This window comes from Tyto alba, unplaced genomic scaffold (assembly GCF_018691265.1).
Source record: "Tyto alba isolate M040663 unplaced genomic scaffold, T.alba_DEE_v4.0 Super-Scaffold_2, whole genome shotgun sequence".
Taxonomy (NCBI): Eukaryota; Metazoa; Chordata; class Aves; order Strigiformes; family Tytonidae; genus Tyto; species Tyto alba.
The window spans coordinates 22,957,620-22,984,563 of NW_024881282.1; the positions used below are offsets into that span (position 1 = coordinate 22,957,620).

At 41.5% G+C, this 26,944-nt stretch overlaps 2 protein-coding genes across 5 annotated transcripts; one reads left to right on the top strand and one right to left on the bottom strand.

The window, feature by feature from the left end:
- Positions 1 to 1,953: 1,953 nt before the first annotated feature.
- LOC104361068 (proteasome maturation protein) lies at positions 1,954 to 10,570 on the top strand. The gene is made up of 6 exons (XM_032982881.2): positions 1,954 to 2,034; positions 3,380 to 3,477; positions 4,378 to 4,438; positions 6,603 to 6,704; positions 8,597 to 8,690; positions 10,351 to 10,570. Exons 1-6 carry the CDS (start codon positions 2,032 to 2,034, stop codon positions 10,416 to 10,418), a joined length of 426 nt encoding a protein of 141 aa, XP_032838772.1. The 5' UTR covers positions 1,954 to 2,031; the 3' UTR covers positions 10,419 to 10,570.
- Positions 10,571 to 12,019: 1,449 nt separating this feature from the next.
- Positions 12,020 to 26,397, bottom strand: SLC46A3 (solute carrier family 46 member 3). 4 transcript variants are annotated; one of them, XM_042792078.1, is made up of 6 exons: positions 26,253 to 26,397; positions 25,814 to 26,026; positions 18,621 to 19,494; positions 18,128 to 18,211; positions 16,537 to 16,693; positions 12,020 to 14,853 (listed from the first exon to the last, which is right to left on the bottom strand). In XM_042792078.1, the coding sequence occupies exons 2-6, from the start codon at positions 26,003 to 26,005 to the stop codon at positions 14,766 to 14,768; spliced, it is 1,395 nt and encodes a 464-aa protein (XP_042648012.1). In that variant the 5' UTR covers positions 26,006 to 26,026; positions 26,253 to 26,397; the 3' UTR covers positions 12,020 to 14,765. The 4 variants fall into 4 exon arrangements, 3 of the variants coding, with proteins under 3 accessions (XP_042648012.1, XP_042648011.1, XP_032838765.2); XM_042792077.1 differs by lacking the exon at positions 26,253 to 26,397 and adding an exon at positions 26,118 to 26,246; XM_032982874.2 differs by lacking the exon at positions 26,253 to 26,397 and having other exon boundaries at positions 25,814 to 26,246.
- Between the last annotated feature and the right edge of the window lie 547 nt (positions 26,398 to 26,944).

Sequence of the window (26,944 nt, forward strand, 5' to 3'; positions counted from 1 at the left end):
CCTTGAAATCATCTGCAACACAGAGGGGCAGCCATACCTACTGCTGCTGAGCAGTCGAAGCACTCATCGCTCCCCGCGTGCTCCCATTTCTGATCAAAGCATTGGTCAGCCCTGCAGCTGCTCATGCAACTCCTATTAACCTGCAGCGAGGCCGCAGAGAGGAATGAACTGCTACTCTAGTCAGCCACTGCTAAGACACTCGCTGTAAGATCATTAAAACAAAGCAGGCTGTGAAAGAAATCAAGCCTTGCTCCAATTTAAAATACTTGGTAATTTGATGAGAAAACATATGTGTGATTTGTGTTTATGTCTGGAAGTTTTCCCTAGCGTGAAAGCCTTTAAAGGAAAACCAGATCTTTCTTGCAATATATGTTCTTTTATTTTATGCAGCCTAGACTGTGGATTGTAGTGATGTCAAAAATGTACATGGAGTGATTGCATCCTGTCTGTGTCCTGCTGCAGTGATGTCAAAAATGTACATGGAGTGATTGCATCCTGTCTGTGTCCTGCAAGAACGACTTTGAAAGTTAGATGTTTCATCTCTACAGTCATATCCTGGATCAACAAAACCAGTCAATAAATAAATACATTTAGTGACAAACCTAGCTTTTTCTGTAAGCTGCAGTTAAACAGGAACTTGATTTGTTTTTTTGTATTCACATCTATTCTATAATAATGAATCCAGCACCACAATATCTGAATACCCATTATAAGATCAGAGAAACCTTTGTGGTACCCGTTTTCCTAAAAATTCTTTAAAACCCCCAGTCCTCCATTCTCATTCTTTTGAAGTCTTTGCTTTAAGCCTAAGACCTGAATACAAAGGGCCAGAACTTTGGTTGAAAACGTTTTGGTTTTTTTGTTTTGTTTTTTTTTTTTTTTTTTTAAGTGGTGATTTTGCCCAAGAAAGAGGTAAACAGAAGATAAAGCGTATGAATTTTTCAATATTTTTTTCCAAAGCTGAGTGTGCCACTGAAACTTGTATAAAATTCCGATTTAAATATCGATTTGTGTGCAAGATGTGGTATTTAATTGTCACATATGAAATTTATAGCACCAGGAAAACTTGGGGCAAAATCTTAGGAGTTGAATGACCTACAGGTGTCAGAAGAAATATGTAAGATAGACACACCAGTCACACATCTGGAGCTATGCATCGAAATCTGTTGAAACTTTCTCGTGACTGTTGGAAAGTCTTTCACAGGTCTTGAAGTGCAAGCTAGCATTAATTCTGTCACCATACTGTTATTGTGGCTATTAATACCTGCCTATTAACACCGCGGCTTTTATCCACCTTTCTCAAAACTCATTTCCAAAGGTTATCCCGCTGCAGGCCTGTCCGTGTTGGTCACTCACAGATCAGGGCCCTGAGGGCTGCCCCAGGTCCCTGGCAGGGCAGCGCACCCCGACATTTCTTTCTCACAGCACTGCCCAGGGAGGCTCCTTGGCCGCCCCAGCTCCCAAAGCCTTGTTTACCTCAGGAAGTGTCACTGCCTTGTTTTCCTCCCTCAGGCTGTCAGCGCTGTGATGCCGTTGGGGTCCCCCAAGCTCTCTGCTTTTGCTGCCTGTGGCCTGACACCGCAACATGGCTGTGCCCGGCTTCCCGCGGGAAGCCGTTGGCCAGCTCCTGCCCCTGCCTGGGGCCAGCGCGGTACACAAACAGGCTGGGGTGTGCTGGCATGTGGGAACAGCGCGGTCAGCCGCCGAGCGACAGCCTTGGGAGCAGGTAAGCCGGGGCCGAGGAGGGCACAGAGCCCGAGAGGGACCCCCCAGCCCGCCGCGAGGTAAGGCAGCCGCCATCACCCGCTGTCAATCACCACCCGCTGTCAATCACCACCCGCTGTCAATCACCACCCGCTGTCAATCACCACGCCCTCAGCACAGCCTTGGCTCCGCCCCCTTCCCCCCGCCCCCCTCCTCCCCGCGCGTGGGGCGGAGCTATTCCATCCTTGCGTCTGACGCAGCGCGCTGGGGGCGGGGCGGAAGTGAGGAGGCGGAGGCGGCGGAAGTGGCTGCGGGTGTGGGGACAAGATGGTGAGCGCGGACGGGTTCGGGCGGGCGGGCGGCGGGGGTCGGTCGTTTTCACGCTGGAGCGGAGCGACACGCGTGTGCCTGTCTGCGCCGCTTCCCCGCTCGGCCGGTGCGGTCCCCGGGGGTGGCGGCCGGTGGGCGAGGGGCGCTGGGGCCGTGCTGAGTCACGGGGGTCCGGCGCGGCCATGGCGGACGCTGCCGGGTCGGGGGCCCGCACCGGGGGAGAGGCGTCCTCCGCGTGTATGTGTCTCTCCCACGCGAGGTCACGCCGCGGTCCTCCGTGCTATTACCCGCTCCCCCCGAAACCGGCTGGGCACTGGCGTGACTTGAGGGCGTTGGGTTTTGGGGCTATTTCACGGTTTTCTCCTTACGCTTGACTTTCGCTGTGATCCTCCCTCTTGTCACATCCTGCAGGTGATGTGTGTCTCTAGTGTTTTCGCTTACAGCCATCTCAGGAAGGTCTGGTCAGTGTTGAGTACGTTAGTTGGTGGATGCTTTAGATGCATGCGGTAACAGGTATTTTAGGATTTTCTAATAGCTGCTAGGTTACTGACAATTAACGTGTTAGTACTGTAAACGTGAATTTTCTCTCGTATCTGACAGTGCTGCTGGAGGAAACTTCAGTGCCGAACAGCTTATCACTGTCATCTTCCAGGGATTATTGCTGTCACCTTTCAGAATTTATTACACATTGGCCTATTGGTGGAGCAATGTGTATGAACAATCCTAAAATCACTTCAATAAAATCTGGCAGGTTAGCATGAAATTAGTGGTCTGAATTAAGATGGCTTTACTTACTGAGTCTGTGGAGCTGTGTTTTACTGGTCTTCTGCTACAAGTTACTCTTTCTCCTTTGCTCTCTTAGTTAACTGGCATAAGAGACCGTGTGAATACACCTTGTCCTCTTTATGGCAGCCTTAAACCATGGATAAGATCAAATTGATCTTACTTGATTGTGTCTGTATTGAAGTAAATGAAAGAATGCTCAGACATGTCCCTTTGTCCCCTCAGCTGAGCGTGGCCCACCTTCCTTTCCATCCCTGCAATCTGGGGTGGGAATGAACAAGGGGTAATTGTAAATTTAACTGTTTCAGCCAGGTCCAAAAAATGTGTTATCAGTACCTTTTAACTGTTATCAGACTGTTTGAAAGAATTCTGATGCAGGGTGGGATTTGTGTTTTGGTGTATAGTTTTTTGTTTTAAGAGGTTCCAAAGTCTAGGGCTTGTATGTGAGTAGTTTAAAGAGTCTTTGAGCACTTTAATTTGTCTGGCCTAATGGTTCATATGAAAGGGGTCTGGTTCTGTTAAAGTAATCCTCAATGTTTTGTTTTGTTTTTTATTTTTCCAGAATTCCAGAGGCGCTGCTTCTCTGTTGAAGGATAGTATCCCAATTACTGAATTTTCAGCTTCAGGACCGTTTGAAGGTCATGATCTTCTTCGTAGAGGGTACACTTTACTTTTTCTTGCTGATTTGTGCAATAGCCAATGTTGAACTTCAGATCTAGGAAGAAACTATATGTTAAATGTTGGCTTTTTAAAGACGATTATTGGAAGGTGTATTGCAAAAGCTATAGCCTGAAGTGCATGTATTTAATCAGATTCTTTCAAGCATGAATTTCATGTGCAACATCGCTTCGAGAAGTAGATAACATTAATGGACTTTTACCTGTGTGATACTGCTCTTTAGAAAAGAGATGGCAAAGTATTAATAATTATGAAATATAAGCTAGTTTTAATATACACATATGTGAGCGTGCAGTAACTCTGTGGGAAATAGCTACTTTCAGCATTAGTACTAAAATTAAAGTTAATACAGTAAAAACTGGTTTCTGGTTTTACCATTTTACTTGAGTGCAAAACTATGTATGTCTTTAATAATGAATGTGAAATAAGTTCATGGAGTTTAAAATCTGGGTAATACCTTCCCCCCAAATTGTATCTACAACATTCAGTTTCAAAAGCTTGGAGATACCATGTAGCTTGGATATAATTAAATCTATGATATTTTAATTTATTAATATTTTTCTCTGTTTCTGAAGGGAGCCAAGGAAGAAAAACTGTCATTTTGTTTTGTCAAACAAAAAAGCATGCCTGAAATTTAAATTCTTCTGGTAGTGCTGTAGTTAGAGATATTATTTGCTGTTTTGCTATTAAGTTGTTTGGTGGTTTGTTTTTTTTTTGGTTGGTTGTTTTTTGGGGGGGGTGTGGGTTTGGTATTTTTTGTAGATCAAACTGTGCTAATTGTGTGTCTGTGGGTTGATGTTTGTATCTGAGATTAGTTTTGAAATGCAACTTAAGTAATAGCCCAATTAATTTAAATTTCAATTTTTTAATTTTTATTTTTAGCTTTACAAGTGTGAAAAGTGAATTGTTGCCCAGCCACCCACTGGAGTTGTTAGAAAAAAATGTAAGTATAACATCTAATATGGCCATCTTCACTCTTAACTAATTATGAAGTTTAAGTTAACAACGTGGTTACCTGGACTGCTTTCTGTGGTAACAAGTAATGAGCAGGATCTTGCCTTTAACAGAATAAAGATGTCCAGCAATAGTAACATTTTATTTATACAAATAACACTGTTGACAAATGTGTTTAATGTTAACATCCCACTTGTGACTCTCTCCATTTCAAGTATGTAAGCGGGCTTCCAAGTAGGGGTTTATTTAGTAAGGTTTAGTCATCTAAAAGTTATCAAGCTAGCTGTGTATGCAGCCACTGTAGTTAGGTGGGGTCACACTGGTCGCTTCTGGAAGGCTGACCTTCCCATTTTGTCTATAGTCTGTGGTTTACCACGTATCTTCATTTTCAGACTTTCAGTCTGTGAACACATAAATATTTTTCATTAAATTACTTGATCCTTTCTAGAAATTTTACACATAAAGTTTGTTGTAAGTTTATGGAATATTATCTGGTTTAGTCATCACTTGTGGACCACTTAAGAGTGGTCTGTGGACTGTAGGCCGAATGTAAACGGAGCCTAGACTGGCAGCCTTGGCTAAGTGTCTGAACTGAATCTAGTCTCTGGTGCCTGTTCCGTCAGTGCAGAAGATTTGGTGTAACAAAATGTCCTGAAGCAAAGGCAGTATTTAGGTAGGATGTTTAGCTAATCAACATGATGAGGTCTGATTGTAATGTCTAATATATTCTAATTCTGACCAGTGCTAGTGTTGTCTTCAGTTAAAAGGGTGATGTTAATGTGACACCAACTTCAGGAGCTTATTTATAAATACTATAAATGTTACAGAGCTATTTGTCAGTTGATTTTTTTTTTTTTTTTTTTTTTACAACTGACTGCTATAACTTAGTTTTTAAGTTTCTGTTGAAAGTTTTTAACTTTCTGTTGTATAAAACCTGCATAATTAAAAGATTACATGTTAGAGAAAAAAATGCACAGAAATAGTTAAAACAGACAGTGTGATCCCCTAAGAAGTATGTGAAACTTTTAAATTGTTTTTTAACACATACCGTTTGGTTAGTTGTTCTGTAGGTTTATGGCTGATTTAATTATTTTCATGTACATTTGAATGGCAAAAAACTTCTGTGGTTGTTTTTACTGTTGTAAATAGTAGGTTATTCAGGTAGCAGTAGTAGAAACCAAATCTTTCTGCCACCAAGATAAGGACCTCTACCTTTATAAAATAAAAGAAATTGAAAAATAGTGTAATCAGAATTGTAAGTTTGTGATGAGTATTTTCTGCTAACTTTTGAAGAGCATTCAACATAGGTTGTTATGAAGAAAATGCATGTCGTGCCTTTGATTTGTATTTTCCTGTTGGTTTTTGAGATCCCTTAGCATAACCAGGATGATACACCAGTAGGCTTTTATCAAAGTGATTGAGTACAGGTTTTAAAATAAGAGATTTGTATTTTTTGGTTTACTTTACAGTATTGCATTGTGTCAGCATTACAGGCATATAGTCACTACTATAAAAGCCAGATCTGATACTGGATTGCTCAAGTTTAACATGAAGCATAAGTTACTTTTATGTACTTCAGTATTTGTGAGTCAGCACTTTTTCATTAACAGAAGTCTACTAAATAGATTTTGTCTTACCCATCAGTTTCAGAGCAGCTGATACAATTATGAGCTTTGCAGTCATACAGAGTATATGTGGTGCTCTCTTCTACTTCTGATCGAGTAGAGTTTCAAGTGTTTTCAAGTAGAGTCTTTGGCTAACAATAACTAATAATCAATATTTGGCTAATAATCAATAGTGGCTTTCAAGTTTGTGTTCTGTAAACCAGACTCAGCTTCCAATTCGTGTTGATAATACTGTAGTAATGTAAAGTAGTGCAAAACCACCACTTGGTGGTGTTACATGTCCTGATGGTCAAAAATGACAAAATAAAATTGCTACTATTGATTTGTAATAGAATCCAGCAAAAAAGCAGTTTCAGTTGCATAAAACAAATATTACTGCATCACTGTCTTTCATGGACGTTTAAGACCTGTGAAGGTCTTAGAAATTTAATAAACGTGTTAATTCCAGTAGGATGTCATAAATCTCTTTCTGTGGCTGAACTTGAAAGTAACTTTTCCTAAAATAAAAATCAATGTTGTTTGTGATAGTTTCAGTTAAATCAAGATAAAACAAACTTTGCCACGCTGAGAAATATTCAAGGACTCCATGCACCTTTAAAGCTGCAGATGGAATTCAGAGCAGTGAAACAGGTAGGCATTTTTATCTGACTGGTGTAACTTAAGGCGCTTGAAAAAATGTTTATCTCGAAACGTGCTTTCAGAGAGACAACTTTCTTTGTTGAAATACTTTATGTTTCCACAAGAAATTCTTCCACTGGACTGCTTTTTTATAACCAACCAATCAAACACTGCATTTAATAGCTTCCAGAGCAGTCAATGTGCGAAAGCCTTTCAGCTGCTGTTCTTTCATTGTTACTTGGTGAAGTGGTAACTGCTCTAGGTTTTTTGTGGAACTAGCTTCCTGTAAGACTTCAGAGAAGAGTAGGAGGAATTGAATATGAGTTCCTAAAAGTAATACTCTCCTCTGTGGAACATAGGACCTTCATGGGAAGGTATCTCTCCATCTGTAGGGCAAAGAGACTTAAGGATCTGAAGCAGGTAGTGGTTTGGGAGTGGATAAAGGGGTAACCTGAAACCTGAAGCAACGAATTTGCTATATGCTTATTATTGTTCCACAGCCTTTCTTTGTAAGATCAGGGGAGGTCTACAGGGAGTTAAGTTCAAAGGTGTTAACTCTTAATTAGGAAGCTGAGTCTGTCTCCTTTTACTTCTTATCTCTTAGGATGGGAGAGTAACTGGAGGGAGGATGACTTTGTCCCTTAGGAAACATACAAAGCTCACGGGTGGTAGTAAACTTTTTTCATCTTGTTGAAATTTGTCAAGCTATTAAGAGTTGCTCTTACAAGTGAGTTGGAGCAATTTTATACTCCCTTCCAGTGGATGGGGTGCTGCTGCGATACAGTGAGCTGCATTAAACTTGGCAGAAGTCACTGATCCTGAAAATGGTAAAGTCAGACAGGATGTATGAGAACACCCTTTGATCTCAGCTGTGCTGTCTTCTGAGGAAAAATCTTTTTCCTAATTTACGTTAGCACACAGCAGAAAATGAGACAGGTGGGGATATCCTGCTAGTGTGTCTCCTCAGGTATTTTTGCGGGATGGGTGGGGGAGACGGTAATTAGAAGGTTTTTCACTCCCAGCTTCATGTTAGATACACAAGTTCTCTTGTGGTTTAATTTCACTTTTCTAAAATATTTACTGGAATAGTGTATTTGAACTTCTGACAATTGTGCCAGTAGTGATTATGGAAGTATTTTGTGTGTAAAGAGATGGCTACATGATAATTTTGTGGTTGTAAAATACACTCTTGGTATAACTGAAGTATCGCTACTGGTAGTGAATGTGACTGCAAGTACAGAAATGCCATTCTCAGAATAGGATCTGAGTACTGTGTGTACCACTTGATTTTTTTTTTTTTTTTCAATAGTGTGGGTAAAGGGTAAAGAAGAGAGCTTTGAAAGTAACTGGAAGTGGCCTTGAAGCTTAAGAATTGGTGAGGATCAGAGAAATAATTATGATTTAGATTATTTGCAAGGAGGATTATATTTAGGTGTGAAAATTTATAGCTCTTTCATTGACATTCCTGACTGGTGTCAGAGATGTAGGAAACTTAAACTACAGTGTCTGGAAACTGCATTCTATGTCAGCTGCCCAATACTCACCTCAGGGTATGGATGTGTTTGTTGCAGTAAGCTTCCCCAACTTTATGTGATAACAGAGGAGGAAAAGAACCTACTTTTTTTTTTAACTACACTTTTTGCTGTAGTAGCTATGCTGCAGCAAAAGTTACAAATCTAGTGAAAGGCTGTTCTTTTCAAAACAGATAAACAATAGAAGATGGTGATGTTAGGTCAGTTTTGCTGTCTATGTGTGCCAGTAATTCTCTTATTTCATCATTGTTTTTGAAGGAAGAAGTGACTTTGCTTGCTCCTTTTCTCAGTCACTTCACGCTGAGAAACCAAAATATAAACCTCCTAAATTTCAGACTTGGAGAAACTTAACCTCTTGTTGCCTTTTTATAGGTCCAGCGTCTCCCATTTCTTCACAGCTCAAACATGGCACTGGATACTCTGAGGGGAAATGATGAATGCATCAGTTTTGAGGATATCCTTAATGGTAAATACATTCTGTTTTGAATATTATGGAAACATTTAAAGATGAAATTTGGGAACTGTGCAGTTCTTTGCTGCTACGGAGTAAGAGAATTAAACGCACAAAATACAAAGAAAAAATTGAATTCCTGAAGGCAAAGAAGCACTGAGGGAAAGAGAAATAAATGTGCTTCAGCTGCTAGTTGTGTGGAAATTACTCTGCAATACTGAGTAAGTCAGTATTTGCTTGTAGGCTGGGTTTCTAAAGAAGTAGATTATGCACTTACATTGTATGCCTGCTTCCCTGGAAACTTTTGAGCTCCTTGTGCAGATTTTGACAGGTGGAGGTTACAAAGATACAAAGTTTTTGTAAGTTGTGTGATTTAAAAAGAAAGAAAGGCTAGAGGAGAGATACTGAACTAATGAACCAGAGCTTTGGCAGGGGGAAGGCTCCCTTTAATTACTCAACAGTTTGCAGTTGTATGGTGGGCTACTGACTGACAGTTATTATGTGTGGAATAGAATAAATCTGGAAACATAGTTTTAAAAAAAAATTATTTATTTCTAGCTGGTAGTTAAGGACATGGAAGGAGGCAGAGGGTACTTTGAGGTGGGATTGGAGAATGGAAAGAGCCAGGGAGATGATAAACTAGAAATAATGGAGAGGTAAGTGGGAATCTAGAGGCATGAGGTAAATCTGGGATTATTACCTGGATGGATTTACAGGGAGCAAGGGAAGGAATCTTTGGTTATTGTGGTTCAAGGGTAGTGCAGTGACAAACATAATTGATAGGGATTTCATTATTTACCATTGCTCACAACAAGCTGCTACTTATTTATAGAGTGCTAAGGAGTAAGTGGATTAAAAGTGTTTTCAGTAAGATGCTATTTATCATCTGGAGCTGAATTGGATATTTTTGGTGTCTTTGGAGGAATCAGAGGCATTAATATGCCTTATCTATGGAAGGAAAACACCCCTGTACACCCATAAAGGCGTATTTCTTCCAAAGTGCAGTCACAACTTTTTTTTCTGGCCTAGATTTTTTTTTTTTAATTATTTTTATTTTTCATATGGAAATTAAGCTCATACTGTCAGAATTGGTATCTCTTGTGTCCTCTGCACATTCCTTGATAACCTTTGAGTACAGTGGCTATTGTCAAACATACTTTACAGAATGGAGGAAGTCTTGGAGATATCTAAGGGCACAGAATTTCTTTGAGGCTAGGTGGTTAGGTGGGGAAGAGACCACAGGTGTGTCCCAACTAACAGAAGGGAGGAGTGGGAGTTCCTGTTGTGCAGAGAAGTTGCATTGGAAAGACATGTGGGGCACCTATGGGAAAAACTTTACTCAGACTTGACTTTTCTTAACCACAAAACTCAAATCAGCTTTGAGATTCAGGCTATAGAAGACTGCTTATGTAGAACTGGTTGGTTTTAATTGAAGTATGTGTGTGTGTGTCCTGGTGAAACACTGTTCCACTATAGATATATTTATTATCTGATGATTGCTTTGGATAGAGACTTAGGAGTTACAGAGCTGTATTGTGTAACTGTCAAAAATCAGCCAAGTAACTGTCGCACTCAGCATTAGAATGAAGAAAAAAAAAAAAAAAATCATGTTCATAGTTATTGTTGGTCTTATAGCTCTGTAAAAGCCTCATGCTGTCGATGCTTTTTTTTCCAGATCCCTCACAGAGTGAGGTTATGGGAGAACCACACATGATGATGGAATACAAGCTTGGTTTGTTGTAACAAAATGTACTCCACAAAACCGTTTTGTGCGTGTCTTTATACTGCAGATGATCTCAATACACGATGCTAAGGTGACACTCACAGTGTTAAGCAGTCCTACAGTTATCATTTGCCTTCCTTGAGGAAAAGGCACATTAAATGTTTAAAGTCTATAAATTGTTCTGTGCTTGTTGTCAATTATATAAATGTCCTGTAACTAGGTAGTTTAAATAATGTCTCTTCGTACATTGCTCAGGACAATAGCTTCTTAACTATGGAAATGCCATATATGTATACAAGAAACCCCAAAATACCCATGCATCTTAAAAGTGATTACTGTAGGTAATTTAATGGATGTTCTTGCAGAAGAACTTTTTAAGGGTGAAAATACGGTATTTTCCACTGAGTAATTCTTTGTTCATGAAAATTTCCATACACTTTTTAAACTATTGAATAAAAGTTTGCTATAAATGCTGTTGCGTTCCAAAATATATTTAACCCTAAATCAAGAACGTCTTATCGACAACACAAACAGTGTTGTTTCTTTTTCTTGCAGTATCTTTAAAGATCTTTAACTTCTGCACTGCCAGTGGAATCCTGCTACACACATTTTATCCCCCCCCTGTTGACAGTTGATCATGAGCTTCGGTATAAAATTGGAAGTATTGCTGTAAGGGAGTTAAAGGTTTGAATGTCTTCATTGGTGTCTCTGAGAGGATATTCTGGTTTATGAAAGCAGAAGCAAGTTATGCTTGGAGTTTAAAGAGGTGTTTTAAAATTCTTTTGGGAGCATAATCCAGAAGAGCACTCCTAGATCTAGGTGTTTTAGTGTTTGGAGATGAAGAATTAATATGGTGCCTACTAAATCTGCTGAAGTGAGAACATGAAGTGGTACTAGATGACAAATACTGAAACAACTTTTTGTGGGTTTACCAAAATCAGATCTTAACTAAGGAGGAATGAGACACCTATACTTAACCTTTCAGGGCCTGCCCCTTTAAAAGGTGTAGTTTTTTGTGTGCTTAAGTGTGTGTGGGGGGGTGTTATTAAATTCAGGGTTGTAACAAGTTTCCTGATGTCGTGCATGTGCATGTCTCCTATATAAATCTTGAAAGGCAGCTAATATGATGTGGCATATTAGGAGAAAAAACCCCAAGTCTGTGATTCAAAAGATGTCATATCTTGTCATAGGTGGGGAGCTTGAAACAGTATTTTTAAGACAGGAACTGTCTTTATGCAGGTTTTAATGACTTGGTTAAACAGTTAAGTGCACTTAGTGTTCTGTTGTAGATAATTTTAGCAGCAATATTGCTATAAGCCTCTTTTCACAACCCCAAACATCTCTTCTGCTTTTCAATGTGACTTTTGTAAAGCAGGTGTCCCCAGCGAGCTGTGCCTGGGCCAGGGAAGGCGCTTGCAGATCCACTGGTCTGACGGGTGCGACACAAGGCCCCCCACTGACTACTTGCAGAGAGCAGTGCTGTCCCTGCTCTGTAATTCCCCACCTCCCCTTGGTGCTGATGTTCTGGGCAGCATCCTTTCCTCTCCCCAAGTGCGGGAGAGAGGCAAAAGCACGTCCTCCTGCACTGCTGTTTGTTATGACCACAAAAAAATACTGTACCACAGTGCTGCTGCTTATGTTTATGTAAACATTCTTCCACCAGTGTTTGTCAAAAAACAAAGCAAGAACTACACATACAACATGGAGTCTAAAAAACCAAACTTCATTATTAATTTCTGTTAATGATTTGCACTTACATACAAATAGAGCAACTATTATAAACTAGGAAGATTTTGACTTAATCGGAAGCACATTAGTACCTGCTTTCCTCAGCTTGTACTGTGCTAGGCACTTCAAAAACACAGTTCATATCCCTCATGTTTTGACCTCAATTTACAACCAGTTCTCAATGCTGTGTCTACCCGAAATACTCTGCAAACACCAAGTACTTTGTAGAGCAAAATCAAACCATAACAAAGCCATTCCTGAAGTGTACGTGCTTGTTCTCCTTTGGCCTGACACAGGGCCTCTGTGGAACTGTTGCTCCCGAGGGCTGGCAGAGGTGTGCACTGAAGGCACACAGCCCTTCTTAATTTGCTTTACTTTTTCCAGGCGGTTTTGTATGAAACAGTGAACTTCATAAAGCCTTACAGAAGTGCATAATGAAGAGGCAAGGAAGACAATGTAATCTTTGTGCTGAAATCCTTTGCATCAGTGTTTTCTTAATCTCTCTAAAAGCACGCATTATGTTTTGGACCCACTGATTATTGGAAAATTCAGCTTACTTCAACAAGCTGGCAGCAGCTTGTGCACCTCAAGGGAGGAGAGTTAAGCAGTTTTATTTACTGGCTGGTGTCTAAACTAGCTAGGAAAAGCTAACGATCTTTAATTGCTGACATCAGCCTTGGTAGGTCAGGACAAGTGCAAGAGCTGGCTATAGCTGTTGGCTGTGTAAATGTTCATTTCCCCTGTGCTGGATAAACCCCACTATTTGCACCAGTGATGGGTTGGTAGTGGTCTTCTGGATAGCATAAGCTCTCTTTTTACCTTATTTGAACCCTTTTCCAAACTTCTCAGTGATCACAATGCATAGCTTGAAAACAATGGCGTTGTTCAAACAAGAAGGATCACAGACCCAAACAGAATCACAGAACGGTTCGGGTTGGAAGGGACTTCAAAGATCATCCAGCTCCAACCCCCCCGCCCCGGGCAGGGACACCTTCCACTAGACCAGGCTGCTGGTATTGTATCATCATGATGCGGTACCAACACTTTTTGGTGGAGTACCACTGAGAAGTTCTGCAGAAGTATTCTGTTCCTATGGTGGATATTAAAGGCTGTCAGCAAATCACTGATCATACAGCATGTACAATGTCCATCTTAATTTTTATCCTATGCTGTATGCATGTGAAGTCAGTTCCTACATCTTAGTTGCTTTCCTCGAATTTTCCTTCTGTAAATGCCAACCGCTTTACATTATTTAATTTCTCTACCTAATCAGTTTTGGGGGAAGAGAGTCACGTACAACCTACCTGTACTTCAAGGGATCACAACAGCGTTGGCTGCCAAACTCTCTCTGAAAAAAGCAATGTGGGAGTGGTCCTTAACAGGGTGTTATATTTACACTTTTGCTGCCCTGTGCATTCCAGCAGCTAATTCTCTGGATATTTTCTGCTTAAAGATCTCAAGCAAGAAGCTGAAGAGTCAGTGCAGAAACTGATTCCTAGGTCTGGCAGTCTCAGCAGTTTGCACTGTGGCCCTGGGCAAGTCACTTGTCCTCTCTGTTTGCCTCTCTCTCTCTAGAACAGGGAGGATAATATCTATTATGAAAGGAGGTTCTTAATAACATTCGTAAAGTGCTTTGAAGATGAGAAATGATGTTCAAGTGCTCATAAATTATGCTGCATTCAGTGCAAGATGATTAGATGCATGATTCAGATTTGGTCACCTCATTTCAGGGTTGTTAAAAAAATAATCAAAGATCCACTGAAAAGAAATGCTATTACAGCCTTTCAATGGAAGAAACATTTAAGATAAGAACAGCCAACTTAACTAGAAAACAAGAAATAGCTATGGGACAAAAAATAGAGGTGTCTGCATGCAGTCCCAAATATACGGAAAATGATAAAAATAAATGTGCAATATGGCCTCTGCAAAATGTAGGCATAGGCCTAGCTTCACACTCTGCAAGCTGGAAGTTTTCTGACTTCTGTGTGAAAATCCATTTTAAGAACTAAGTCACAGGCAAGGTCCACACATCATACATTAAACTTGCACACTCTGCTAACTTCAGAGCAGTAAGTCTACTTACAGCAGGTGCAAGTACTGCCTCCAGTTTGGCCACTTTCTGAAAAAAACTACCTTTTATTTCAGTAATTTTAGACAGGTTTGGGGCCTTTACCATTAAGACGGGCCTTTTAAGATGTACACAGTGAACCACATCCTCAGCTGGCATGAGTGCCACTGGCTTCAGCAGAATTGCCAGCACCCTCTGAGTTGATAAGCTTATCTCTGTCACTCCACTTAGAATAATACAAGATGTATCACCATCCACAGCTGACATCCTCAAACCTGAGAAAGGGTAAGTGGGAAAAGAGCATCATCCTACCTTATTTTTTTCTTCATGCTGAAAGCAGCATTAAAATCTCCATTGCCAGCCTATCTGCGTAGTTAAGTATAAGAGTTAGCTTTATTCAAGTGCTAAAAAGAGACTGGATCTAAAGTGCTACTAATTTAGTGCTTATTGCTGCAGGGTCACTTTGAGATTGCATCTGCAACTGTTGTGTTATCTCTATGGTCTCTGTATGACGTGATGGTCTCTGCCACTGCATGTCAGGTTAGAAAACCCAGGTAGGTGAATCCTTTGTTCAACTATCAGTGCTCTCTATGCTGGATACTTCTTCAGGTACAAGCAGAGCCAAGTCCTCCCCGTTCCAGCTTGTGCACAAAAGCCAGCTGTAAGACACAGATAAGACAGGTATCTTTAGCTGAGCCAGTTTAAGTGTAGCATGCACCAACAAACACACTCTATAGCTCTGTTACAGCCATCTTCTGTGGCACAAAAGCTGTTGACACACCTCAGTAAACAAAAGCAATGACAGTACTTGCCCTTATTACACAATACCATTGCTGCTGTCTTTGGTTAAGTATTAAATTACTATGCCTGATTTATTACAGACTGGAACAACTACTCCTCCTGCTCTCAAACAACAACACTGCATGATACTCTCAAAAGAGAGGTTTTAGAGGAAGGTTATTCAAAGGGTGGGGTATCTGAGATGCTAATGACAGAAGGAAAAGAAAAATAACTGTCAAAAATTTATGGTGATGATGGACTACAGTCCCGACTGCAGGATGGACTAACTGATGGTAAATACCTGTTACTTTTTGCACAGAAGAGAGCACTTCCTTTACAGAAACTTTCTCTACCACACAGCACTGAAATAAACTAAAAATAACATTTAATAAAACAAGTGTTTACTCATCCTTTGTTAATATAACTGAATTCCGCAATTTTTTATTACTCTACTGAAAAGTGTTCTCCACACATCCCCAAGATCCTTTCGCTTCAATTCCCTCAGGGCTGAGACCCATCACTACCTTAGTCTTAAGTTACTGTTACTGCAGCTTCTCTGAACAGACTGTAAAAATACTGTAGTGAGACAGGCACAGACTTGAAATCATGTGAAATGTTCTAAATTTACAGCATTACCACTGCCAATTTAAAACTTAAAATGCAGCTAATACAGAGATAAAAGGTGACTGAGGTAAAGTTTAAGCGTTAGGAAAAAACATCCAAGTCTCCAGCAAGAATACCACCCTCTTAAGGAAAACAGTTTTTCCCCCATTAAATATAAATCTATCCAATGAAAAGTAATCCTTCTGTCATTTAGATCTATGTTCCACCATCCTAAAAAGACAGGATTTATATTGGAAGTAATGTAAAGTGAACTTTGCTTTTGTGAATACTCATGAATAATGATATTTCACCATCAATATTACTAGATGGTCACTAGATATGATGAGATGCAAATACTATAGAGGCATATTTTTTAACCATGTCTGAAGTTTTATTCATATAGGCCTTAAAGTTAGCGCAGATCTTTTACAGATTTTAATGGCACTGGGCACAAGGTACCCGTGACCAAGGACCAGGACAGATGGCTTTCCATTAAATTCACTGGGTGAACCCTCATTAGCATCTAGAAGAGCTCATGTTGCAAAATTAAGCTCATGCCTTTCAAGCGATCTGTTACCCTTGTTCTTTGCGAAAGGCTTTCCTCTAAGAAAGACCAGGCAAAGGTCTCAAACCAAGGGAAGGCGTACACATTCCGTCATGGGTGTGGTGTATCCCACTGGTAGTGCATTCAGGGTAGATTTCGGGTTTGGGGGAATGAAGTGACAAGTTCACAGCACGGAGCTGAGGGGAGGCGGTTGGATCTGGGCCAGAATGGGACCGGTGATGGGAAATCTCCAGCAAAGATGTAGGGGGGTTGGTGCTGAAGAGAGAAAAAGCGTGAAACCAGAGCACAGTAGGAAATATTGAAGTTTGAGAGCTGCGCTAAACCAGTCAGCTTCAACTCATGTCAGAAATTACTGGCAAAAGCAGCCAGAAGCACCCTCCTGATCCATACTTACCATAGGACAGCCAGTGGAATTAGACAAAGGCCTGCTGACAGGAGGAAGCTAAAGCCTGAAAACCATGCAACAGTGGCTGCATAGAGAGTATTAAAAACGGAAAGTGAAATACTGCCGGTCACGACTTCTAAACAGGCAATACAAGCAAACACAGCACCTGCCAAAAACAAATGGATGAATTACCAACAGAAAAAAAAATAAAACCAAAACCCCTTCAAATTACTGACCTTTTAAAACTTATTTTGAAAGATCTGTCTATCCACAGTATTTCTGCAAGTAACAGGCACCTGAGCATCATATGTCTTTGCTATGGAAGTGTCTTCTGTGGGGACTCCTACCAAAGGCTTGGTTTTTAAACGAAAAAAAACCCACCATATTTTGTTGATGGAAACTATTTTTCTTTGCTACTATCCTGTCACTGTACCTATTTTCTTGAATCTGCTTATCACATGAATTTCAAACTGTTCATCCTCACTAACCATGTTCTGCACATCTCCATCCTTTATCTCTTCCAGTTCTCCTCTCAATTCTCACTCTTCCCGTTCTTGTTTCCTCCTTCTCTAATCTCCATTTTTATATGCGGAAAAGGCTCTGATCCAACAAAGGCTGCTGGCTCAGCACATAACCATCTCCTTCTCATTTTTGAAAGGAAAGGAGCATTTTTTTTGCACTGAACTACCCACTGGGGTGGCAGTTGATCCCATCAATGTCTTGTTGAACATATTCTCCCAAGCCTCATTCATACTCAGGTGACCATAAACAAAATAACAATAGGTAAGCAGAAAAGGATGACAAAAGGCAACCTGATTCCTGTATCAAACTACTCAAGTAGCCAAAGCCCTGAAGAATGCCAAGTAACTGCAAAACCAGAGGTGTGTTAGCACAGTTAAGTACAAAGAGATCTTTGTTTTAGTGTATAAAGGTAAGCCTTCTAAAAAATAAAAACAACTAACTCAGGAGAACGTTTCTAGAAAATATATGCTCCCCAAAAGCAAAATATGGGATATTAGAGACACATTTTGAGTCCTGACAAGCTTTTTCCAGTGTTCCATAAGAAAAGGGCTTTGAGAAGTAATGTGTTCTATTTTTTGGGGCCACATTTAAGTAGTCACAGGCACCCGTGAAGCCACCACCTACATAGCTCACAATCCAAGTCTAATTGTTTTCAAGTGCTTTTGGGGTTGACCACCTACAGCTTACCTTTCTAAATTATTAAGTGGAACATCGACTAAATAACAGAAATATCTTTACTGCATGTCAAAATCTTGTGAACATAGAAGCACTTGTGAAATCACATCTGTATAAATCTTGAGCATTCCTCTGCTCCTGGCTCCCCATGGTCTTTATTTTTATTTTTTTTTATTTTCCCTTGAAGGTTGAAACTTGCAGAAGTTTTTAAACGCAATGTTGTTTATATTAAATTCAGAATCAAAAGCTATTTATATAATGACACAGGGTCATTTTTTATGGATCTTGCAAGAAAAGTAGTCTTAAAATACCAATACATATCTGATTGTTTAAAGGTAATCTTGCTGCATCTCTGTTCTGAAATACCATATTATTGTGTTGTTTAAAACGAAATTCTACTCACCCTGTTCACCAGTGAGAACCACTTTTGACAGCATGGATCGGAGAACAGGAATAGGCATAAAGCAGAGCAAAGATGGCACTCTTACTGCAAAGCAATGAATCAGTCGTGAGCCATTGAAATAATAAAAATTCAGGGTTTACAAATGAATTAGTCATATACTTTTGAATGCCCAGTTCCCCAAATAGCAAAACACAATAGAAAAGTCAAATTAGAAGTGCACTGAGAAACAATTATCCAAGCACAGAGTAATTAATAAACGCAATATACCTGTATGGCACTAAAACCAAATCATAAGCAAGTAATTCCATTCTCTCTCCAAACCCTTCATCTTTTAATTCAGTCCTAAATCAGTCTGAACAACCTTGTATCTTTTACCTCTCTATGACTGTTTCAAGACAGCATGTCCAATATCTACCAACTGTACTCACTACAGATAACATAGCAGTATTTTCACATATATTGTTGACAATGGAACAACTGATTCTGGACTCACCTAAAAACATGAGCAGGGTAGTTTTGGCAAAGGCAGCCATGACCATTCCTCCAATGTAAGAAAATATCCCGATAAAAACAATATAAATGTCTCTGAGACATTTAGAAAATAGGTAAACTCCTAAAAAACTGGTCAGAGAGACAGAAGTGAACACAGCTGCTCCATATCCAATGTACACTTCATTCCAGCAGAGTGGCTCATCCAGTTCATACAGTGTAAAAAGTGAACTCCCACCAATCATAGTAAACAAGTAAGTCATAAATGTAAAAAGTAACACAATTATTAAAATTCTCTTTTTACGAGGGGCAGTTTTAAAAAGCATGTACACTCCAGAAAATGTCTCTCTAAGGAGTTCTCTGCATGATACTGATGCCTCATGTTGGAATTCAGATGTGCCTACTGTATCTTCCAGAAAAAAGATAATATAGATAATATTAACAACATGAAGCAGAGATGCTATCACAAATGTCCATGTAAAGCCTATTCCTCTTAGGAAGTAGCCAGATGACAATCCTGCCAATCCAGATACAACCCCAAAAATCAAATCCACCACAGCTATTCGTGTTGTTTTCTGCTTCTCATCATGACACACATCTGCTATAAAAGCAAAGCCTCCTCCAAGGAGAGTGGCCATACCCCCGAACAGTCCAGTAACAAATGCAACCACAAATAGGATAGAGAGTGATAAGGAAAAATGTGATATCACAGTGAGGCAAATCTTAGCAATCAAAGCTCCCACTGATGGTAAAACTAAAGACCTTTTGCGTCCCTGGCGATCCCCATTAGCTACAATGACAAAAGCAACTATAAGGCTGGGAACTGCCCCAGTTAAGTCCAACTGCATATTAAAAACAGAGGCTTTTTCTTGAACCGCCTGCAAAGAGAAAACAAAAATAACTGTAAATACTGTAACAGATTGTTAAAAAAACCCCTACACTAATATTACTTATATTATGAGTAGCATGCAATATAATAGCATAGTACATGTTCATAGATTATAAATTATTATAAAACATCATACAATATAAGATTATATGACATAATGTATTATGCTATAATAAAATACATTACTGTATGTTTATAAGAATGCATTACAGTAATTGCTAATACAAAGGAATTGCATATTCAAATACTCCCGCCTTTGTAATTTTACTTTCAATACTCCCCAAATATCCCTTGTTACCTTTTAAGTCAAAACTTATTTCTTAAATTATAGTCTTACTAGTACTCTCAACAGACAAGTTTCAATAGACAAGAGAATAATTATTTTAAACATGCATTTACAAGAGCTGGTGCTTATCCTGTATCGCCTTCAGTACAGGGTATGGCAAAAGGACACTGGGCCTATTTTCATCTCTCAGAAACCAGTAGTAAAACAGTCTTTGATTGAGGAACACACCCCACACTCCCTGCTCACAGGAGATCATTTTTCCTCCCAAATAATCCTTCTGAGAGGGCTACAAGAAACAATTCACTGACTAGCAAGCACATTGTGCGAGTAAACAGATTGACATTTGCTCTGACATCCCAATGTCCAACACTGATAATAATAACAACAGTAATAAGAAAAATGTGAAACACATAATTGAAAAGAATACCGAGTCACAGATATGTGAATTAACTAATTTTTAAAACACTGGAAAGTTCTGAGTCCAGAAACTGTCCAAATCAATGATGTCTCTATCGATATGCTACAGCAGGTATTCACATAAGGAACAGCAGCTATCTCTATGACAATACACCATAAACGCCCATTATGGGAAAAATTTCTGTGCTCTTTTTATCAGAAGTATAAAAATCAAATGTAGCTGAAAAACAACCAGTTAACAGAACGTGAATGGCTGTAGAAAAAAATAACTAAAGTCAATAAAAAAAAAAACCAACCCTATCTCCTTACGAAGCCAGCCACTCAATGGCGCTCAGCAAGCTAATTCAGATCTTGCCTGTAATATGCTGATGCAGGCTAGACAGCCAGCAGCCACCACGGTCCTTTCAAAGACCACCACCCGATCAGACAGAAGAGCAGCAGGGGAAAAGGAAGTAACTTCCTTCACAGAAACCCTTTAAACTCTGTAAGATAAACTTTCAGATGCAGAGAATAAAGTCACTGGAAGTTTTCTTCAAGTTTTCTGAGGTATCACACTGATCTGGGCAGGGGTTGCACTCTTCGTGCAGTAGCAGGTACAGCCGTTAAGTCTTCCCAAGACATTCTCAGCCTGTATTCAAGCCATCTAAATTCTACGTTTCTGGTGTTTCCTCTGTAGCTAACATAATCCCGACTGAGTAGCAACCGAAAGATGAAAAAACCCTAGAATTTCCAGGAATGTGCTTTGGGCAACTTTAAGGGCTGCTGAATACTTTACAAATTCATATTTATACTATTTACAGGCAAAGACCATGAGTTTCTAGTTCAACCCCTTCCTTTGTTTACAAGATATCAGGTTTTATTGCAACAGGAAAATTCAATTGACCCTGAGGCCCTCAAAGAAAGCTCTCAAGATCCCCAGCGCTCTGGAGTGTTTTGCTCTCTTCCCTTATGGTGTCTGACTACCTTAGGATTTACGATGTCCTGTCCACTGGCCAGCACTGTTGTCACCCTGGAAGGATCAAAACCATGAAGACTGAACAAACCAAGATGGCAAATGATATTCTGATTTGATTTTTTAACTCCTCCCCTACTGACAAAGCGAACTCTATGTAGTTGCAGGCATTGCTTCTTTACTAGGATCATCAGGTTCAAAGACGTGAGTGTCAAATAAATGCTAATACATTAGAAATAAAACTACGTTATTATATATCATCTCAAGCCACATTAACAATACAATACAAATATTATCACCAAACCATAATGAAGTGTTAAACTGGAGGATTAAAACAACAAAGGCTTGGGTTTCATTGTTTTGCAAGTAGGTGTACAAAACAAATGACACGGCTACACATCCAGATAACACAAATGACCATAAAACCTTGCTGACATACATGACTTCTTGTATACTGATGAGAAGACTTGCCCTGGGTTGAGTGAGTGGTGGAGTTTTTTGGTGGCAGGGGAGGGGGCTATCGGGGTGGCCCCCTGTGAGAAGCTTCTCGAAGCTCCCCCGGCTCCAAGTCAGCTCCACTTCTGTTTGGGAAATTGAGCCCATCAGCTGCGCCTCTGCGATAACGTATTTAAGAAGGGACGTGGTGAGGAGCAGTGGGACTGGTGAGGAGGAGTTGCTGCAGCTGCGTGAACACCAAGGTCAGTGGAGGAATGGAGGAAGAAAGGAGGGGGGAGGTGTGCCGGAGCAGAGACCCCCCTGTATCCTGTGGGGAGACGGCAGGGCGGCCCCCCCCCTGCCACCCATGGAGATCTACGGTGGAGCAGACATTGATTTATGGCCTGTGCCTCCCGCTCGGAATAATCAAGGTGCTGTGCCCGAAGAAGGCCGGGGTCTCATGGGAAAAGGCAGCCCCTCTGCTGTAATTCAGCACTGGGAGGATTGCAGCATGTGGGGGAGTCCCACGCCGGAGCAGCTCGGGAAGGCCTGCAGCCGTGGGAGGGAATCCAGTCGGAGGAAGTTGGTGACCCACGACGGAGCAGTGTGGGGAACGCTGCGGCCCGTGGGAGGGACTCATGTCAGAGAAAGTTTGTGGAGGACTGTCTCCTGTGAGAGGGGGACCACGATGGAGCAGGAGGAACAAGTTCCAGACACTCCCCTCACCGAAGATGAAGAAAGTGGCAGCGCTGACTGCACCCCCCATTCCCTGCCCCTGCGCCACTGGGGGAGGAGGTAGAGATATCGGGAGCAGAGCTGAGCCTGGGAAGAAGGGAGGGGTGGGGGGAAGGTGTTCTCAAGATGTGGCAATGCTTCTCACTCTCCTACTCTGTTATGTGTTGTTAGTGTCTGTAATAAATGTATGTTCTTTTTTTCTTCCCCTAACGAGTCTGCCTTTTGCTCGTGATCATAAAGGGGAATTTTTCCCCATCCCAGTCCTATCTCGAACCCCAAGCCTGGCTCTCTGTCCCTTCTCATTGCCAGAGGGGGAGGGAGAGAGAGGTGCTGCATTGTGGTTGGCTGCCAACCAGGCCCAAACCACGACAAGACTAAAACAAAAAAGTACACAAAAACTCCATTTAGCGTGTAGAGCACTCAACTGCCCAGTTCACGTTTTTATAAAGTCAATGGAAAGGAATACAGAAAATGATAGGTCAAACCCACAGCTGCTTCAAAATCATGTAACTATTAAGATCAATGGAACTAGATAAATTTGAAGAGAAGGGTCTAGTTTTTTAATCTGCAAATTCACTCTATTCTGAAAAAAAGTTCACGATTCATAAAACTGTTCATGGTTCTGAAAATATGCCCATAGTTCTCAAAATCACAGATTTCAAAATTAAAATGAAAATCAAGAAGCAATTCACTTATATAAGGATTAAAGTAATAAAAAAGCATAGTGCCTGAGGCTGAACTATGTGCATTACATGATAAACTGGCAGGCTCATAAAATTAAAAAATATTACTAGGTAGCAAAGGAGAATGCATGGACTGAATAATAAATAAACTGGATGTTAAATAATGTTTAATGATTAACAATATAGCTGTTTCCGAGCTAAGAAACGGATTACCCAAGCCAGTGACTGGAATGCTTCAGCTTGTATTCAAATTACCTTTGAACTAATTTTATTTTAAAGTGACTGATTTCCTTCAAATTGTAAAAAATAATCAATCAAAATTCTGCAAAGACCATCCATTTTGAACTGTATTCTACTTTTTGCAGGCCCAAGTGATTTTTGTCTTCAATTTCCCTTTTACTTTTTTCTTTGACATAGGTGAGATTAGCATAAAGGTTCTGCATTCTCAGAACGGAAGGACTTTATACTAAATTACCTATTAAGGGAGGGGTTCTTTTAAAAGTCAATGCCAAACAGGTCCTGTTGGGAACACTCCCGACAGCAAAATTTACAACATCTGTTAACCTAAGTCAGTCTTGGAAAATCCAGAACATCTACTTTCACGTATCCTCAGGAAAAGTCTTGGGACTGAGCTACTGGACCTACTCTTTGGCCCATACACAGGACTGTTACTCAGCACAGAGACCACATTCCACTGAAATTAATGGGTGTTCTGCACATTTTACATTATTATACTATGGTAACAAGTGTGGCAAGCCATCCAGACAAGAGCATCATTGTTCAAAAGGTCATGCCCTGCTGGCAATCATTTAAATGGAGGGAATTGAAATTTGGCAGGAAAAGGAAACAAAGAAGTTCTGTTGGCCATTATTCAACTACTGTCTTGAAGGATTCATGTTCTCAAATATCAAGTTAATTACTCTGTAACCTTTATGCCGAGAAACCTGTAATGTGTGAATTCACCACCACATCAATCAGAGATGCTATCTAAACTTCAGCTGAAATTAAGCACTCAGCTTCAGTGTTTTGCAAAAAGAATTACGAAGTCTTATATCCTGAACCATAGGTGATCACAATTTGACAATCAGGTTGAATTGGAGAGGTTTCTAGTAAATGCAAAGTGCAGAAATGTTTGTGAAATGTAGGTTTCTTGATGGGCTCTGCAATTACAACTCTATGCCCCAGGTATGATTTTCTTAGAGTTTCTCCTTTCATGTGACAAAATGCCCACACACAGCACCAAAAGGGGAGCTAATAGTAAAGAAAACACTTTGGGGGCATAACATACAAACATTATTCAGACAATAAATGGCTATTATCTCCAAATCATTTCCAATGGGTGGCATACCATTACCTTCCTCAGTTGATGGGTTAGCCCAGAAGGCATGCTAGACTACAATTCTATTGACCTTTTTATTTTCATTTTTTCTGCTCAGACCAGCTTCTGTCACACGAGGAAGAACCTACTCCACACTAAAAATCCAGAATTATTTACTTGATCAACTTCAATGGAAGCATGTACCATTAAAAACTTTATTTTATACATGACAAACGAGGCAGATAAGCTCAGGTGTTCAGTCTTGTACGTACGCAGAGAATCAGAGATTCAAATCTGGGATGTGGCCAAAAATTTTCAAGTGCCACCTTTTCAGCAGCATCGGGGAATGCCAGCTGACTGTTTTCATAACTCAATCTTCTCTGTAATTTATAATCCGAGCCATCTACTTCTCTGACCCTACAGTGGTTTAATGTTCCACTTAATCCAAGCTAACTGCTAGTTGTTGTTGCCAAGGATGGTTCTGTTGTACTTCTTCTGGAAATGTGTTCCCTGTGCCATCCCCATGTTAGATACAGCAATTGTGTGACCAGAGAGCAGGACACTGACAGAGCAGAGCACTACTTCATCAAAAAAACAACACTCAAAAAGCAACAAACTCAAAAAAAGAGATGAGCTTGCTGTTGAATCAGTGCCCCGATCAAATACAAACTGTAACCTGTAACTGCAGGACTGTGAGATACAACATGGGGGAGAGGGGAAAGGAAAAAGGGAGTATGATCATCTCTTCTGCTGGCAGCCTGTAGTTAGCTCTGCTTAAGTGTAGCATTAAAACCCCATTGGAGGTGCAACAGAAGAGATTCCAATCAGCGACTAGCTATCCAGCATGCTGAAATATGAAAAAGTGCTAAAAATGTAATTGACCATGGGATGCTGTCATCTTGTCGTCTTTGTATTTCAACAAGGCAGACTAGCACTCTGAATGGTAAACCATCAATTGTATCTGATTGTGCAAAGATCAGATAAAACTTTTCTGTCACATTTTAAAATTACATTTAAAAAATAAAAATTAATCTCATCCATTCCTCATTCTTGTAATCCCTCTGAAATAAATGTATTCTAAAGCAGACCTTATTCCTGAAAATTACAGGACATTTGCTAAAGTTTACAAACAAAGATCACCAAAAGACACAAAGACAACTGATGGCTCAGAAGCACATGCACAACCGCTACTGGCAGGAGGAGGTACCCGTTGTAATGTCAGCCCAATCCTCTATGACGATTTTCAACTGCTGCTAAAAAATGAGTTTATCTCAGCACCCTTCTGAAGCCAAATCACTGTCTTTAAAGCACTACAACTACCTACAGCGCAACACAGGTGCAATGAGGCAGTAAAGTGACAGCAGGTTACAAAACTACCGCTTTTCCCTATATAAAAGGTTATATAAAAGGAGGTTATGCCGAGACAGCACCTCCTGGCTGCAAGTTTATTTACAATTGTTATTTTTTTTTTTCCCTTCTTACCTTCTGCTTTATATAAGCCGGGCTACTTTTATTCTGTTCACAGTAAGTGGCATTGCTATCGCTTACGAAAGTGGAGTTGTACTCTTCCTCCCACAGCCGCCGGTAGATGAACTGCTGCACCAGCGGGCTTGTCAAGGAAGACACAAATATGTAGATGAAAATGACGGGCTCCACGCACAAAACCTTCCTCATTTCTGCGCTCGGGGTTTAATCCTGCGCACCAGAAAACACAACGCGATCACTCACGGTGCGAAGGGGGGGGGGGGGGGGAACACCCGACCTGCCGGCCGCCGACAGCCCCTACCTGCCCGGCAGACCATCAGCGAGCCCTCCGCGATCCCGCCGGGCCCCGGCAGCGCCTCCTCCCGCCACCGCCTCCCTCGGCCGGGCTCTGCCCGGGGGAAGGTGCCCCCGCCGCCCGCTCTCCTCCGCCCCGCACCGGCCCCCGGCGGCGGAGGTCACGCCGTGACACCGAGAGGCGGGACGAGGCGGACGGCCGCGTCCCTCAGCGGAGGAGCGTCCCCCACCCCCCCGCCTCCCAGCCGAGGGGGACGAAGCCGGGTGCCGCCATCTCGCTTCGGTGTCCCTCGGTTCACCCCCCCGCCCCCCGCCGCGGCCTGCGGGCGGGCGGGCGGGGCGCCGCGGCGGGCGGGCCGAGCTGGGCGGGCCGCCGGCTGCGGGAGGGAATGGCCGGCCTGGCGGCGGCCCCCGCGGGGCTCGGCAGGGCGGGGGGACGTGGCCTGCTCCGCGGCCTGAGGAGCAGCCCTCAGGGGAGGGGAAGGGAAGGGTCACACACATACGCAGCTCCCCCACCCCCGGTGCCTGTACCCACGCCGCGGTTGCTGCTAGGAATCATGACAAATCAGTTCCGTCGTTTCACCCCCCAGCAGTCGCCCAGTGTTTACAGCGCCCGGGAGTTTGTTTTGGCGGGTTGCGCAACGACGGTCTTTTATTATCAGCGGGGCCTCGTTTGACACCGTTCTGGGGAACCCGGAGCCGCGGGTGCCACTGCCCGGAGCTCAGCCGGGCCCTGGGGTCAGCCTGCCCGGGGGTCCGCCACGGCCCCGCTCTGCCGGAGGAAGAAGCTGTGGGCAGCTCTTGCTCTATGCTTCCGTGTTTTCTGCACTCAAC